The sequence below is a fragment of the Nelumbo nucifera genome, chromosome 2 (genome assembly GCF_055504915.1).
Source record: "Nelumbo nucifera cultivar China Antique chromosome 2, China Antique-T2T, whole genome shotgun sequence".
Taxonomy (NCBI): Eukaryota; Viridiplantae; Streptophyta; class Magnoliopsida; order Proteales; family Nelumbonaceae; genus Nelumbo; species Nelumbo nucifera.
Genome location: NC_142650.1, coordinates 4,919,723 through 4,937,706, shown reverse-complemented (window position 1 = coordinate 4,937,706; position 17,984 = coordinate 4,919,723). Strand labels below are relative to the sequence as shown.

The following is a 17,984-nucleotide window of genomic DNA, read 5'->3' as shown; positions in this document are numbered from 1 at the left end:
TTTTTGCTTCATATGATAATAGTATATGCTCAACTTTGAGCTTGCAGTCTCTAAAAGACGCGCTTGCAGAAGTTCGGCTTTGTTCCAAATTAGAAGCACTCTTGCTAAAGAGGAAATCACTAAATAATGGAGATTCACCAGAGATCCATTCTCAAAAGGCTAGCTTTAATCTCCTCTCTTATTCTTGTCATTGTTTTTCTATCTCTGAATCTATGCCTTTATTATGATGTTGGATCTTTTTCTTATTGATTTCTGTACTTACTATTAGGTGTTTGAGCCATGCTCACATTGTGGTTATGCTTTTGCATACCTTAATCATTCCTAGACAAGTGGCAATTATTGTTTGCTTTATATCAAGTGCAACATAATGAGATGCTGTAATAGTCTTGTAGTCTGGGTAGGTTCCTATGTTCATACTGGCTGCTTCTTATGTCTGGGGCTACAGGCATGGAACTGTCTGTGCACCCCACAACTCACTATATTTGGACCTTTCTTCAGTATAAAACTGTGGCTGCATGCTACAGTTTGGGCTCACACTTCTAAAATGGACATGAAATTTCTTAACCTTTTGTTTGGTTGTTGGGCTAACACATCTTGATGATTGCATACCACCGACGGACCTTCAAATATCAAACCTTTGCCAGTTTTTCTGCAAGGTTTTGTAAGCAGCGAGGTGATGGTTCCTTGGATGAAACATCTCAATAGTCTTCTATCTGTTTGTACATTGACATGTTGCTTGCTTCTTTGCCCAAAGCAAGGTCTAAAATATCAACACACAATACACGAAAGTTGCGTATTGTGTGTTTCAAAGGTGCAATGCTCTTTTTCAGGATGATAATTCACAGATGGATAGCTGAGGATGTGCATTAACATTTTAAACCATTAAAATGCCCAAAGTCTCAGTATTTTTTTTTTGGTATCCAATAGTCTCAATATCAATATGATGCACGTGATACAATGTGATATATGTCAATACTTAAAACCTTGGTTTAATTGACATCCAGGTTGATAAGTTGAAAGTCTTGTCAGACTCTCTTGCTAACTCCACCTTGAAAGCCGAAAAGCGCATTTCAGATCACAGGTTAGAAATAGCATCTTCTGATAGTTTTATTGCTTATGCTTTTGCCTTCCTAAAGAAAACCTTCATTGGCATGTGTATGGAGACCTATGTCATGCTATATACTAGTAAGCTACTGACATGCTAGGGGTAGAAGCATTGGGCCAGTTCCCAGTCTTTGCTTTGGACAGGGTCTTCATACTTAATATAAGTGCCTAATCAATTACTATAGGAAAAACTAAAGACAAACTGGATGTGTTGGGCTCTGACTTTATGGTTGGTACTTGTAGGGTATATTCAACCAGAGAGGCAGAGAGAGTTGAGTATCATTTGACAAGTTATGGGGTGCCTTTGTTAAGATATATTTTAAGCATGTCTGCAAGTACTTAAATGTTAGTCCTTGCCATTAAAAAAAATTATGCAAGATTGATGTTCACATGCCACCTTCAGAATGACAGTGCAATCCATAATGAGTATATATATAGTTATATACTACTCGGGTGTAATATTAGTTTATTTTCCCCAAGTTCTTCTATTCATCCTGTCCAAACACAAGACTGAAAATGAATGACCTTCTATGGTTGGTGGGAAGATCATGCCCTCCACTAGGTTCTTGTTGCTAAAATCTGAATACAGCATCATTTTATTCTATTTCAGATTGATGATTTGTCTCGATTTCTGTATAAGGAAGTTTAGTATTCGAAATTTCTAATTATTCTTTGTGTATACTAAACAGGCACCAAAAAGAAGAGGCTCTTAAATTTCGTTTTGCCAAAGCTGGTGAGGTTAGCGAAATTGAGAAGGTATGGTGCTTCTAGATGATCTACGATTCATTTTCTTGTTAAAAAAAATTCAACTGTTTGGGAACTGGTAATTGATATTACTTATTTTGCATGTCTAGATTAAGATGCTCAACTTTGGCATCTTTAATATTATTTTAATTTTTAAAGAGTGAGTGAAGCCTATACCTTGGTGATAGGGGTGTTAATAGGTAACCTGATCACCCAGGTACCTGGCATACTTTTACTGATCATTAGGGTTTTTTGATCAACATACTGATTGTTAGGGTTTGGGTCCATAAGCATTTGTCTTCATCATAAGAGCATCCAATTTGGATTCCATATTTAAGACCCATGAGAATCTAGCCTGTTTCCAGGCACATACAGGATAAAAATACGGGTGTATGGATCTTTAAGTTTATAAAGGGAAGTAAACTATTTATTTCCATTTGCTTTAGCTAAGTGTGTGCAATAAACTAAACTTTCTAGTGTTTTTATATAAAAGTCAATTTTCATATATCTTATGATTCAAGGAACAAGGCTCGACTATAGGGGTAAGGTTTGTTGACATGATAATACATTTAGACATGGTGAAGATCTGAGGGTAAAATTAATGCACATAAATGGAATATTCTTTTTTTTTTACTTTTTTGGGCTTGCATGTATGTGTGTGGTGTTGGGGGGGGGGGATGGTACAATAGCCGCCTCTGGTAAGCTTATTTGGCGAAGCAAGTATGTGCACAAGCCATGAAGTTCACTGTGGAAAAAAAACATATTTGAATTAGTGCTGCACATCAACCAAAGATGCCATGATCTAAAGGTTATTTCTGCCTTTATGATAGTGGGGAGAATGGAAGAACCATAAGATCTGGACTTCTCCTCAACCATATTTTCCCTGGAAAATATCTAGGCTTATATCTATTAAGAGGGTTTTATACACTTCTGCCATATTTATCTCTTATCACTTTTTCAAGAACATCTATCCCAAAGTTACCAAGTGTATGATATATAAAAGAAGGGCTTTAAGTTGGTACACTATATTACCAGGTGGGGTAAAAGACAGGGTTAGTGAAATAGTTCATATATCATATATCAAAGATCTGGTATACCACCTTTTGCTTGCATGTAAGAGAACCAGTAGCTCTGTAAGTTTCACAAAAAAGGCTGAGGCGTTTTAACCTGCCTAGATTTTAAGAGGTTGCCACTTCTAGCACAGTATTTCAATGTTCAAAGATCATGCCATTTACCTGATTACCACTGATTATTTGGCAGGTTTGATCTGGAATCCCCTGTAACTTACCCAGACTTTGGCAAGATAAGACCTATAACTGATGAGAGTCAAGGTCTATATATATTGCCTTGGACCTGAACTATTTACCCCACCCCCCCCCCACCCCCCCCCCCCACCCCCCACCCCACCCACTTGGTGGAGGTTCAAGGACAATGTCTAAATGTGCTTAAGGTCCTCATGATGCCTCTTAGACGCTAAAAACTTAATATTAACTGTGAGCATTGGTCTGGGGGAGGGGTTTGGGCCTGGGATTAACTCCATATAAAGTTCCAGCTTGAGCCTAAACTCAGCCCAAAGTGTTGTGCTGAACCCAGCTCAATTAAGCAGACAGGCCTTGGGCTGGCCAAACTCAAAATTCTTATGCATTTAACATATCTTAAAAATATATATATATATATATATATATATATTTACATACATGTTATTTGTATATCACATGTTTATGGGTACTTTATTCTATGCATTATGCATATGGGAAAAAAAGATATTGTATGTATAACTATACATAATATATTTTCTAGTCAGGTCATTTAGTGAGCTTCTGTAAATGACACTGGAATCTCAATGTGGCAATTTTAGGATCTCCATAGGAGTCTCCATGTTCCTCTCCCCAACCTCTATTAATGGAAAAATTTCAGCCCAACAGGCCTTGCAATGTATGACTACTATTGATTGGGAAAATATCCAATATAATAGTGGGTATAGGCTGATATATACTATGGGATTGAGTACATGGCCAATTGGATTGTCTACCAATAAAGAACGTCTAGAATGCCCACAATGTCTGCCCTCACATGGCAGAAATAGGTATATGTTCGTGTATGGAAGCTAAATATTGTGTGTGTGTATGTATGGGAACATGTCTGCTAGTCAGGTCATTTAGTGGAGTCCAGATGACCTAGGAAGCTTCCATGAGGATCTACTTTTCAGGCCCCAGAAAAACTCCAATTTTTGTCCCTTTAAACTTATACGGGGGATAAATTTCAATAAAAAAATTGACAATATTTACAAGTTTTCATGTGATATATTTTTTTAAACCAAAAGATTGAGGATTTTTGATGGTTAGTGTTACTTGGGGGAAACTCCAATACAAAAGTAGGGATAGGATAGTGCTGATGTGGACTGGGTGAATGAAAGCATAGTTGATCAGAGGGTGCCAATGGTGCTCATATTGGCCAACAATTCATTCATGTGGGGAAAAAAAAAAAGAACTTAAGTCCAGAAATCATTTCTTACTACTACAATCCATGTTCCTTTTGGTCTTTTCCTAGTCCTAGGTTCTAGCCCCTTCAACTTGACTGTTTATTCTTACAGGTGTTGTAGATAGTATTGATATTCTATGTACGCGACCAGGCTTTTGAGTTCAATCTTGTTCTGGTCCGACCTGCAATATATTTATATTATATAATAAATTATATATATTTAATATTAGATATTTTATATAGAGTTGACATATATATTAACTCGTGAGTCAACTCACATAGGAGAGAACAACTTTCTAATCTATATAAGGATAGACAACCATGTGTTGAAGCCCATGCCCCATGGCCTATTTTGTGTGTCATAGCCTCCCAGCCCAACTTGGGCCTATGTAATACATATATATATATATATATATATATATATATATATATATATATATATATATATATATATATATGATATAATTTCATTAAATTTTCATTATTTAATGCTTTAGGCCCAAAGCCCAGCCTGGCCCATGATGACCCCTACCATCTTTTTAATTTTTCCACTCATCTATCTCAGCATATGCATTTTTGTCACACTCATTTTTTTGGACAAGTTGTTACTTGACTACTGAAAACTATTCTCCACACAGCATTGCTGGTCTTTCAACTGTTTTATAGAATTTTCCTTTTAACATGAGTGGTATTCACCTATTCACATAAGACTCTAGATACATTCCTCCATTTTGGCCATCCTGATCTAATTCTATGGGTGACATACTCAATCTCTTCCTTGTATTGTATTGTTAAACCAAAGTAATGAAGAAGGTCACATTAGGTTATTATTATTATTAAATTTACATAACCTATATTTTGTTTTGCCCTAGTTATTTTAAGATCTCTTGTTTCTAAGCAAGGTTTAAATGTTGATGTCAGTCATCCAAATATAAGAAACATGTCGGAAATGTTAGAAATATCATATGGAAGTATTGTAAAAGTTATGACAATTAGGTTTCAGTGGGTGGATAGATCGGCTAATGCCTTGGCTGATTATCTTGCTAAACAAGGGGCTACTCAGGTTACTTTGTATTGGGCTTCCTTGTAATTTTCTTTGTCCTTTGTTCTGTTTATTCAACTAAAGGGTTGATGGAATCCTCCATCTCCCCTTCTTAAAGGGGAGGTAACATCTCATGCCTCTCCCTGAATTGTACTCTCTTCTTTGGTTATGATTTAATAAATCTTACTATTCAATGATAAAAAAAAAATATTGTAAAAGTTATAGACATGGTGGAAACATTGTAAAATATACAAAATATAGAATTATATTTTATGAAATGATAAAAGAAGCATACGAACACCTCTTTAAATTGTTTTCTTGTTCCAAATTATTAAACAAGGCTAAGAAACTAAGGTTACAGACAAAAGAATATGTTCTGAAGCTGCCCTGTAAACCTTAAGATTCAGAGCTTCATGACAGAATGAGTTAAAGCAAAATTTTATCTCATAGAAAATGTAAATGGTTGTAATAGATCAACCAGATAATCTATTACACACAAAAAAAAAAACTAATATTTAACTTCATGTTTGAAATGAATATTGAGCTAGCTCCAAGTGGTAATCATGTAAGTTAGGCAGACAGTGACATTGTTACTTCACATATCTACAATATTGTCACCAACTTATGTTATAATACCATCTCTTAGACTCCACATAGTACTAGTAGTGTTCACTGGGGAATATGTTGATTCTAGTAAAATTTAATGTTGCTACCCATGGAAGTGGACATGGAAATATGTTGTGGAAACTATCTCTTGTACTCCACATAGTGCTGGTAGTGTTCATTGTGGAAATGTCGATTCCAGTAAAATTTCATGTCACTGCCCATGGAAATATTAGGGAAATTGGGGACATTTTAAACCATCTAAGATATTTGTCCATAAATTTAATTTTACATTTAATTATTTATTAATTTCATCAATTAAGTTAGAAGTCTTAATTCTTAAATATAAAGCTTGTCCAAGAGGAGTTACTGATGTGGCACATGTTTTGGGGTTGAAAGTTTCCCGAGTGGAGTCCTGTCCAGTGCAAGGAACATGTGGGGTCCTTTTGGGCTTCAAACTAGAGCTAAATGACATGACTAGCAGACATGCTCTCATGCACATATACTACATAGATACATACATAGACTTGGCCTTAGTTTGAACTCAAGGTCAACTTCCTATCTGAACTAAATTGCAGGCCAATTCTTGTCCCAATTCTGGCCCTAGTTTCTGACATAATGGTTCTTTGGCAAGGCTGGGTCTTTAATTAAATTTCTCTTATAAGTATTGAAGGATTTTTTAATGCAACACAGTTTGTACTATGGCTTCTTTTTAAATTAGTATTGAAATCTGCTAACTTTTCAGTCCAATGTCTAAATAAATAGCAATACAAATCTTAATTTAAATTTGTTTTTTCATATTAAACTTAATTTATGTGATCATTTTTTGGTGATATTAATTATGTGATCCTTGAATTATTTATGCTTTTTTCTTCTTGTTAAAAGTGTAGGTATGGTGGTGTGGTGGTGTTTGTTTCACTTAATTTTAAGTTATGTTAAGTTCTGTACCACAGGCCTAGCAGTCATATGTTTGTTTATGTTCTATTTTGTATAGATCCGTCCCAACTTACATGGGGCAGACTGGCAGATTAGACACTCTACACATAACCCCTATTTGTAGTGGCTGACTGGGAGACGGAGACTAACTTTTTCTTCCCATAGGATCATATTCAAACTCTGTTCTTCTGCTGCACACACTTCAAGACCACCATATTCTGATTTCAGAATACTTCTAAAACACAGTACTTCTCTTCTACATGAATATTTGACTCCACTATGGTTTGACTCTTTTTCCCAAAAAAGAAAAGGTTTTCTGTGGTTCCAGTTTATATTTTAATAAAATGCATTGCTTTAGTTAGACATTTTCTGAATCATTTGGAGAACCTTTCTAAATCAAAATTCTTAATTATGCAGCTTCATGTGTTTGTACATATGTCCATTAGGAAGAAATGTGACTTATGTTCATTAAGTGGTTCTTTCTGGTTCATGGATTTGCTTGGCTTCATCATATGCTAATTTAAAATGGCATACTTGGCTTACTTAGAATAGGTCCTTTTTTCTTTTTCCTGTTCTTTTTAGAAGGAAAATGTAGGTAAGCTTTTAGTATTTGACTTTCATGTTCGTTTTCCAGGAATTAGCTATGGAGATTTCAAGTCTAGAGAGGCAAAGAGATGAACTTGAAGCTGAATTGAAAAGGGTATCTCTCTTTGATCTTTTCCCTGCATATGTACAAGACCATAACCTAAACTTCTGGATGACAGATGTCGGATAAATTTTCAGCTTTGATGATTGCTCAATTCTGTACTAGTAACTGGTGAATTGTTGTTGACCCTTGTGTTATTTCATTTCAAATATGATGCCTGTTTACAAGATCCTCAACAATCCCAGAAGTATGAATACATCTACACTCATGACACAGTTAAGCCTAAGCAGTGATTCCTGAACTTTTCCAGCATTTGGAATACATTTAAGCTTATGGCAGTTTTATACCTTCCATGCAGTTGCTGTTAACAATCCTGCACTCAGCACTGCAATCAATCTCCATGGTATAGATTTATATCAATAGTCTAAAGGCTTGTAGAATCCCATTATTTCCCTTTTTTCTGTAACAGAAACCTATACTAAGAAGAAGAGCAAAATACAACCATCTGGCTTAAGGGAAGGGAAAAACAAAAAGAAAAAAAAAGCCTTGCCAAGTTAAGCTGTGACAAAACAAAATCACATGTGAGAAGCTCATATTCCAGGAAAAGTACTCCAAATGGCACCATGCCCTCCCAATCCTGCCCCTGGCCAGAGAATCTGATAGCTTGTTGGCTGATATCTAGATCCATCTAAACAGAAATTATGAAAAAATCTAGCCCATAGTTTTCAAGGCGACTAGGCGAGGCTAGGTGACCATGGGGCGCCCAAGCACCTAGGTGCCTAGGCGGGCGCCTAGGAGATGGAATCTGTAATATATTAATTTATAGATTTCTATACTTCCTAAAGGACCCAATCAGCCAAAATAAAAGAAAAAAAAATAAAAAACAAAACTGATAAAAAATCAGCCATATAATCAGCCAAAATAAAAAAATGAAAAACAAAACTGATAAAAAATCAGCCATTTCAAATTTTCAAAATAAAGCATTTCAAACATTTTAAACATATATCAGATTTTCAATTCAGCAATCAGCATACAATGATACAATCAAAATAAAACATTTCAAAAAAATAAAAAAATAAAAGAATGGACTCAAGGACTCAAGGGGCTGATGACTGTTGGACACTTGGACAGTTGGATTCATGGCCTCATGGGGTGGAATGGAATTTTATATCAAGTCTGGAGATTGAAGGGGGTTACAATTTCCACCCAAAGAGAAATAGCAGGGGCTTTTGCAAATCACTTTAGGTCTATCTTTAGAAAACCCCTAAATAGTAGGGTGTGGATTGAGGGTATGGAATGGCCAACTTTGTAGATAGAGGATAGGGAATGGTTGGAAAGGAAATTTGAAGTGGAAGAGATAAGGGAGGCAGTGTTCTCTATGGATAGATCAAAGGCACTAGGCCCAAATGGTTTTACGATGGCTTTTTATCAAGATTGTTGGGAGATATTAAAAGATCTGTGGTCTGTTTGATGAATTCCATTCTAGAGGGGTGATCAACCTAGGGCTGAACTCCACTTTCATTGCATTGGTTCCTAAGAAGAGGAATGCAAGTCACCCGAAGGATTTCAGGCCGATCAGCCTAGTTAACAACCTCTATAAGATCATCACTAAGGTGCTGTCCATCAGAATAAGGAAAGTGCTCCCAACAATTATAGCAGATAATCAACGAGCTTTTGTGAAGAGGATATAAATCCAATTGTAAATTGGATTTGGAAAAGGCTTATGATTTGGTGGATTGGTCTTTCTTGATGGAGGTGATGATCGATTTTGGTTTCGGAGATAAATGGTGCAAATGGGTCTTGGGTTGTATCAGGAACTGCCATTACTCCATATTGGTAATGGGACAGTGGTAGATTTCTTTCCAGCCTTGAGAGGGATTAGACAAGGAGACCTCCTTTCCCTCTTTTTATTTACATTGGTAGCTGAAGTTCTGGGGAGACTAATTTATAGAGCAGATTCTAGGAGCTTAATAAGAGGTTGGAGAGTTGGGAGGGAGCATGTGCCACTCACACATTTGCAATTTGCAAATGACACCATACTCTTTTGTGAAGCAGGGGACCTTGACAGGATTAGAAACCTGAAGCTCACTATATGACTTTTTGAGCAAATGTCAAACCTTAAGGTGAATTTTGAGAAGAGTTGTATAGTTGGGGTAAATATGGGCGAGGGGGAGATTTCTAAGTCTGCAGACATCTTAGAATGTGCAATAGAAAATTGTCCCTTAAATTACCTCAGTTTGCCACTAGGTGATAACCCTCAGAAAGGTGAGTTTTGGGTTCCGGTTGTGGAGAGGTTTGAAAAGAAACTAGCAACTTGGAAGAAAAATTATTTGTCTCTTGGAGGGAGAACCACTCTAATCAGGTATACTTTAGGTAACCTTCATGTCTACTTGTCAATCTTCAAGATTCCGACAAAGGTGGCTAGTAGATGAGAGAAACTAACGAGAGACTTTCTTTGGGAGTCGGGGGAGGAGAAGAAGGATCATAGGGTGAGGTGGGAGATGGTTTGTAGGAGTAAGAGGAAGGGAGGTTTGGGTATTGGGAACATAAGGAATAGGAACTTGGCTCTACTTGGGAAATGGCTTTGGAGATCCTCATTAGAGAAGGACAAACTTTTGGTGAAGATAGTGGGCAATATTCATGGGGTTGCAGCCAATGGATGGGACTCTGTAATTCTGGCAAGGAGTACAAGAGCATCTCCTTGGAAAGCTATTCAAGCTATTCTACCTTTGTTTTCTCCATGGATCAGGTATGACTTGCACTCAGGCAATTCATTAATTTTTGGGAACATGTTTGGATTGGGGACTCCTCCCTAAAAGACCAATTCTCAAGCCTTTTTGCCCTTTCCACTTTTAAAAATGAACCGGTTTCTTCATTCCTTGTTCCTTCTAATTCTATTTCTGGGGTCGGTTGGAACTTGGGCCTGAGAAGAGATATTAGGGACACAGAGCTTGATGGTATCTCATCACTGTTATCCATTCTTGAAGGGGTTTTCCTAGAGCCAACAAAGGCAGACAGTAGAATTTGGACACCCACCCCCTCTAATTCCTTCACTTGTGCCTCTTTCTTTAGAGCTCTCACACAATCTTCTTCCTCTGGCTTGTCTTTCCCTATTAAATAGGTGTGGTGTCATCCTATACCTCCTAAGGCTGGGAGTTCTGTTGGGAAGCCTTTCTGGAAAGAGTTAATACAACAGATTTACTTCAAAGAAAAAGACCCAATAGTTGTTTTTGTCCTCACTGGTGTGTCCTCTATAAAGCTGATGGTGAGTCTGTATATCATTTACTGATCTCCTGTCGGTTCACTAACGTCATTTGGGAATGGTGTACTTCTTTGTTTGGGTGCAGGTGGACCCCCCCTTCAAATGTGCAAAGCTTATTCACATCTATGCCGATTCAGCCAACAAAAAGGGCCAAGTTTATGTGGAGGTGTATTAGGGCTGCAGTCTATTGGACTATTTGGGAGGAGAGAAATTCATGGATATTTACAGATAAGGAGAGAAGTTTGGAAGCAATACTGGAGGTCATCCATATTAGGGTTATACACTGGCTGAAAACCTTGGCTCTGTTTGCAGAATTCTCAGTCGATGAGTTGCAAAGAAAGTGGAAGGAGATAGCAGAACTTGCTCCAATGAGGAAGGCCTCAAATGCTTGTTGGATTCCCCCACCCCATGCCTTTACTAAACTGAATTTTGATGGCAGCAGCATGGGTAATCCAGGGCCATCCGGAATAGGGGGAGTAATAAGAGATGAACAAGGGAATCTGTTAGCTATGTATTCTGGACCAGTAGGGGTGGGAGATTCTTTGAGAGCTGAGATATTTGCAGCTCTTGAAGGGGTACAAAGAATCAAGGGTATGCATATTAACAAGCTGATCATAGAAGGAGATTCTAAAGTGGTGGTAAACTGGCTGAAAGAGGATAGTTTTAAAATTTGGAATTACAGTAATGAAAAGAGTAAATTTAAGTGGCTGACTAAGGACATGGAAATCCAATACAAATGGGTAAAAAGAAGTGTGAACTCTTTGGCAAATGGTCTAGCTAGACAAGGGGTGAACAGAAATTCTATATTTTGGGCTGTTTTTGATGTTTAATGGTTGTTCTTGGGAGCTAAGATTGTTAAGCCCCCTTGCCCTGTAACTTTTTCATATTATTAATAGTAATACAATCCACAATTATTGATCAAAAGAAGAAGAAGAAGAAGAAGAAGAAGAAGAAGAAGAAGAAGAAGAATAGTGGAGAGAGGACTGACTACTGAGAGGAGCATAGGGGCGGAGCCCCTGTTTTTTCGGAAAAAAGAAAAGAAAAAAGAAAAGGAGGTTTGGTGGAACCCCAGTTTTTTCAACTGAAATTTGAAGAAGAAGAAGAGGTTTGACGCCTGGTCTGCGGGGTGTGGACGTATTTTTGAAAAAAAAAAGGAGAAAATGTTGAAGAAGAAGAAGAAGAAGAAAACTGAAGAAAAAAACTTACCTGCCGCTGCCGGAGGTGAGGTGTGATGGAGTTGGGCTGGGGCTTGAGCTCGAACTGGTGTTCGGTTCTCCTCCCTCTCCAATCGAAAGAAAACTCTTTGATTGAGTCTTTAATGTAACTTGTCTTAATACTAGATGATACCATGTAGCAGATTGTATTTTAAAACAATACAACGATCAATAAAATTTCAAAACAATTATTAAATAAAAAAATAGTTTTATTATATATATAAATAGGCGCCCGCCTAAGTCTCTGGGCGGGCGCCTAGTATGTAAAACCTGGGGCGTTTGGGCGAGGCGACCATGAAAAAGCGCCTAGTCGCCTAGACAACTATGACCTAGCCTTCTCTAAAAAATTATGAAAAGCCCATGGAACATTTGGAGGCCACTTCATCCAAGCAATAAACCAGCTGAGCATTGCTCAACACATCTACTCTGCCAAAATCCAAATAAAACATCAACTTGAGTCGTTGGAAGAATGCATGAAACACATCTTTATTAACTGTAGGACCATAATTTTCATCCTTGGGTTCCTGAATCCCCCACCTAGTCACCAGCACTCAAATGTCCTGGTTTCCTAAGAAATCAAAATTTGGCTTGATAGCTCCTCTGAAAGAAAAAAGAAGAAACTAGGGTAGGAGAGTATGGTGACAAATCCTGTGCTACTGTATCTATGGTGTGATAGGCTGCCCCCAATCTGCCAATCTCTTTGTCATCAATGTGGAAGTCACAGACCTCCTCTCTAGTCAATGGTACTCATGTGAGCTACATTGATGGTAACCAAGTCACTTTTGAGGTTTGATTTGTGTTTGTGAAGATTTGGCAATATTCTCCTCCTAAATGCTTTGTAGTATCACAACCTCATGTTTATGTTGCCACATAATTTTCCTTCTCTTTGTAAAAGCGAATAGGAAATTAGAATCAAAGAGGTGCGTACCTCAACAAATGGTAAAAAAGGGGAAATGAAATGTCCCCAGAGAACTGCAGAAAATTTACAGTCAATAACGAATTGGTGGATTTTCTCTCTAATAGCCTTTGATATGGTACACATATGAGATGAAAGTTTCCATGTTTTATTTTTATGTATCACTTCATAGTTTAACACCTGGTTTTTGGAGTTGGACCCCAGCAGACAGCTTTAACCACTTAATAGGTGCCGATTTGTGCATATATAAATCCTTGAAGACGGCGGATCAAGACAAGGCATCAAGTGAACCAGAATAAATGCCTAACTCAACCATCTGCACCAGAGGACTACAAAGTAAACCAGATTGTAACTCTAACATGGAATTTACATCAAGAGTTCCAAGAGTTGTGAGCAAGGAAAACAGAAGGAAAAGAGAAAATGGGACAGGATTTGAAGTCTGAGATTTGGTAGAAACTGGGAAACCAAGAGTGGAGGGCACAGTACTCACCACATAAATCTAATATTCTAACTTCGGAAGAACCATATTTATCCCTTTTATAACTACCTTCCCTACCTACGTTATCCTGTAGATGATCCTGTATTCTTGGCTTCTCTATTTCACTAAATGGATGTACATGCTTTTTCTATTCCAACAAATGCTGCAACTTGTTTGCAAATAATCACATGCTAGCATAGATTCGATACGTTACCCCTAAAATATCTATGTATAACCTGAATTTTGGTCTCTGATGTTCTTAAGAAGGTTACACTATTCCAAAATGGTTTTTCGGAATTTCAAAGTTCTGTAATTAGAAGTTGAATGCATTTCAATGATCAATGTCCACACTCCATGCAGGCATGCATTATATATTTCATATTTATTTATTGCATTATGAGTTTGCTTTTTGTCATTTTTCAAGTTCATAATTGTACTCTACTTCTGAATGTTCCTTTTAGAGATTATTAGAATGAACCGATGTTTTTTTTTTTGATTAATAACACATTTCATTAATTAATCATAGAAATAATTACAAAGGGGAAGATAAACTTTCTTATCTTCCAGCTGAGTCTTGAGCTCCCAAGAAAGGATAAAAAGGACTACACCTGAGCCCAAAGCATAGACTCCCTCTCCACCCCTTGTTTAGCTAACCCATCAGCAAAAGAGTTAGCTGATCTTTTCACGCAACTGATCTTGACTTCCATCTCTTGAACCGGCCACCTAAATTTCCTCCTCTCATTGCTGTACTTCCATAACCCACTGTTGTCTTTATTCAGCCACTCTACCACCACCTCCGACTCCCCTTCAATTATAAGTTTTCTTATATTCATCTCCTTAGCTCTCTGGACTCCTTCCATAACTGCATAGATCTCGGCTCTGAGAGAGTTACCCACTCCAATTGGGCCTGAGAACAGGGCTGAAACAATCCCATTCTCATCCCTAAACACACCCTCAATCCCCGAGTGCCCAGGATTCCCTCTTACTCCCATCGAAGTTTAGTTTTAAGAAACCAGCTGGTGGAGGGGTCCAAGACACTCATTACTGTTTTGGTCTGGGTGCAACTAGCAATCTCACCCCACTTCCTCAACATTACATCCATTGTGTAATTTGTGAACAGCTCTGAGGATTTCAGCCACTGTACAATCCTTATATGGATCATTTCTTTCAATTCTTCAGCACCTCTCTCTACTTCAGAGAAGATCCTGGAGTTTCTTTCTTCCCATAAAGACCAGTATACCGCAGCCCTCGGGCATCTCCACATGGTCCTACCCCTTTTTCATACGCCATCTAAAGAAAAAAAGGGAAAAAAGACTTCGCAAGTTTGATGGAGGGTTCCAAATACACCCAATAGGTGAAAACCAGTCTCCCCATCAGCTTTACAAAGAACACACCTGTGAGGGGATAAACATGTCTTGGATCTCTTCTTTTGGAGAAGATCACCAGTGTTGATTCTTTCCAAAAAAGCTTCCCAGCAAAAACTACCAACCGATGTTATTTAATATAAAGTTCATGATTATTATAAAATTTTATATTTATTCTTCAATGTACCATATGTTCATGTATCCATTGCACCATTTTGTACTAAATCCCATTTCAAGAGACATCCATAGCCCAGCTCCAATATCGTAACTAATACACAGCAACAGAAGAAATGCATGAAGCTGATTAGGATGGAGGAGAGAGGGTTGTTCTGTAAGTGTCATTCAGACATTGTTAGAAGTATCCCAAGAAAAAGGACAATTTAGGAAATGAAGAGGTGCTTCCAATGCACTGAATAAAGTCATCAACGGTGTCATCTAAAACCAATAACTAAATAAAAACTTGTACATTGTTAACTACTCTGAAAGTACTGATGAGAATTTTACATTTTCTGATTTTCCAGAGGATTTTCTTTCACATAAATCTTTGTGGTTGTTATGTTTAGATCTTCAGTTGTCAGTGCTAACCTTCTCTCAATAAATGGTTCTGGTGACTGCTTATCTTTCCAAAGCATCCATTTAGTACTACAATGAAGGTGCTTCCCAAGGCATTAGTATGCAATAGAGCTGAGCGTTCTCTTCAGAATGTTCATTTGATTGATTGATGCATATTGACTTGCTAGGAAGCACTTCGAAATGATAGCATTCCATTGATATGATATCATTTTCAGCATTTGCAGTGTTTTACTTCAAACAATGTATAAATCAAAAGGCTTATTCATAGTAGTTTCCCCTGGTGGAGACCAAACTGGTTTCCCTGTTTTGATGAACAATGGATTTTTTCTTAATGATTGGGGCAACTATTGTAGGTTAACATCTCCTTGGCTGCTGCTCTTGCACGCCTTCGCAATACCCGGGAAGAGAGGGAGCAGTTTGATGAGGCAAGCAATCAAATTGTTGCACACCTGAAAACAAAGGTATGTAATTGTTACTTACAGTTTCTGTGCTGGTACCAGCAGATTAATCTGTCTGAAATTAATATATTCTAGATCGATATATTTGTCATCATTTATATGCCAATAGATTTTGCTTGCCTAACATTTGTTTAAATTATAGGAAGATGAGCTATCAAGATCCATTGCTTCATGTAGAGTAGAAGGAGATGTTCTTCATACATGGATCAATTTCCTTGAAGATACCTGGGTTCTCCAATCCTCCTTTATAGATCGGAAGGAAAAGCAGACCAGGTATGTATCTCTGTGTTGTATCTGGCTTATGAAATCTTGTGCGCTTGTTGTGTATTTGAAACCTTTGGGGGGGGGGTGAAATCTCTTCTACTCTTTAACGAGTTTTGTATGCCTATATCATGAGTTCTTACCTTGATGCTTGAGTACTTACTTTTCTTACATGTTCAAGTGATGAGTTAGAGAAACATGAGAACTACTTTGTGGAATTGATCACTTGTCACCTCTCTGCTTACAAGGTATTGATTCAATCATCAAAACAATAGATGTATGAACATCCCCACACTTGACCATAAATTCTATAGATGATATTCCTTTCCATCTTGTACAACTCATACAGGAACAGTTGGGTCCTTCTATCAACCGTATCAGGATACTTGTGGAGAATTTGAAAAATCTAAATGAAGGGTAATGCAGTTTTTTTGCATTGAAGAGATTGTTACTTTCACTGTAACAAGTCTTTTACTACTTTCCTTGTTTCACACGACAGGTTAGAGATGGCCTCTGGTTTAGATGCCAATGATTCTAGAGAAAGCCCAAGAAGAAATCTTGAGGAGGAATACCTGAATTGTGAAGCGAAGGTATGGATCTGTCTGCATGTGTTCTCTTTTGGTTCTGCCTACCTTCACATTCAAAATTGTCTTAATTTAGATTTTGTGGAATATCCTGCTTCAGATGGAAGAATTAAATAAAGTTGAATCTTTTTTGCATTCCATTGTTTCTTGTGGTGTGGTTTTAAATTTGATTTTTTTTTTATTAGTAGTGGTCCTTAATTTGATGACAACCAAACTTTTGAAATTTGTTTCTTTCTTTTGAAATATGCTGTGGTTTTGATTAAGAATCAGGTTAGGGATATGTTTGGTTTTATAGAAAATAAGGGAGAAACAGAAAGTTGGGGGAAAGTCTTAACGAATTTCACAAAATTTGTTTAGTAATTTCCCTCAACTTTCCGTTTCTCTGATTTTCTATCAAACTAAACATAGCCTAAGATGATTAAAAGCAATGCATTTTAAGGACACATTGACATCTACTTCCCTTGAGTGCTCTTGTTAATGGCATGCTTCATTTTTTGCAGATTATAACCACCTTTAGTGTAGTGGACAACATGAAAGAACAGTTTTATCCTAAACATGGGAAAGTCTCCAGGTGCGATTGTAGTATTTGTTCCCACTTTGCCCTTGTTACACATGAACTTGTGCATGTAGTTGTCATGTTAGGTATATACCTGATCCCACTGAAAATATGACACAAGGTCACTAATAATGCAGGAAAGATGATCTAGGAGTGAAAGAGCTATTTGATGCTATTGAAAAAATGAGAGAGGAATTTGAATCCATTGAGAGACCAAACCTAGATATTGAGACTCCAACAACCCCTAGTGCAGAGACGCCATCTATCAATATGCAAGAGAAGGTTTCATCTCCTCCCTCCACACAGACCATTGAGTCACTGCTATCTAAGAATGATGAACCTTCGGAACCACCCTCAGCCAAGGAAGAACAGTCATTGGACCCTGAAGCGGAACTGGCAAAGCTGGAGTCAGAATTTGGTAAAGTTAGCAGAGACTACTCAACAGAGGAGATTGGTGACTGGGAGTTTGATGAGCTTGAGAGGGAGTTGATAGGTGACTCGGCAACAAACAAATAGATCAGATCTACCCTTCTGCTCTGAGTCTATAGAAACTTCTGGTATCCGTTAACCATGAACAGCTTTGTTGTATGTAACTATTTAACATCTAGGCGCCACCTAATGAAAAGCCAGATTTTAGCTAGGTTTATATTTTTTAATGTGTGGATCTAGATGAACTTGTATCCATTGGATCGGATGTAAATTTGCAAACTGTGATAACATAACATGGGTTCGTTGAAATAAATGTAATATTCTTGGTTTACA

At 37.4% G+C, this 17,984-nt stretch overlaps 1 protein-coding gene across 3 annotated transcripts in view; it reads left to right on the top strand.

Moving 5' to 3' along the window:
• LOC104594672 (uncharacterized) overlaps positions 1-17,984 on the top strand; it is a 53,725-nt gene extending 35,741 nt beyond the window's left edge. For all 3 annotated transcript variants that reach the window (XM_010255073.3, XM_088897554.1, XM_088897555.1), the window contains 11 exons: positions 48-158; positions 1,005-1,081; positions 1,794-1,860; positions 7,545-7,610; positions 15,717-15,824; positions 15,964-16,094; positions 16,264-16,330; positions 16,432-16,499; positions 16,582-16,672; positions 17,167-17,237; positions 17,360-17,984. In XM_010255073.3, the coding sequence (XP_010253375.1) occupies positions 48-158; positions 1,005-1,081; positions 1,794-1,860; positions 7,545-7,610; positions 15,717-15,824; positions 15,964-16,094; positions 16,264-16,330; positions 16,432-16,499; positions 16,582-16,672; positions 17,167-17,237; positions 17,360-17,738 (1,236 nt within the window). In that variant the 3' untranslated portion in view covers positions 17,739-17,984. The remainder of the gene's footprint in view (positions 1-47; positions 159-1,004; positions 1,082-1,793; positions 1,861-7,544; positions 7,611-15,716; positions 15,825-15,963; positions 16,095-16,263; positions 16,331-16,431; positions 16,500-16,581; positions 16,673-17,166; positions 17,238-17,359) is intronic.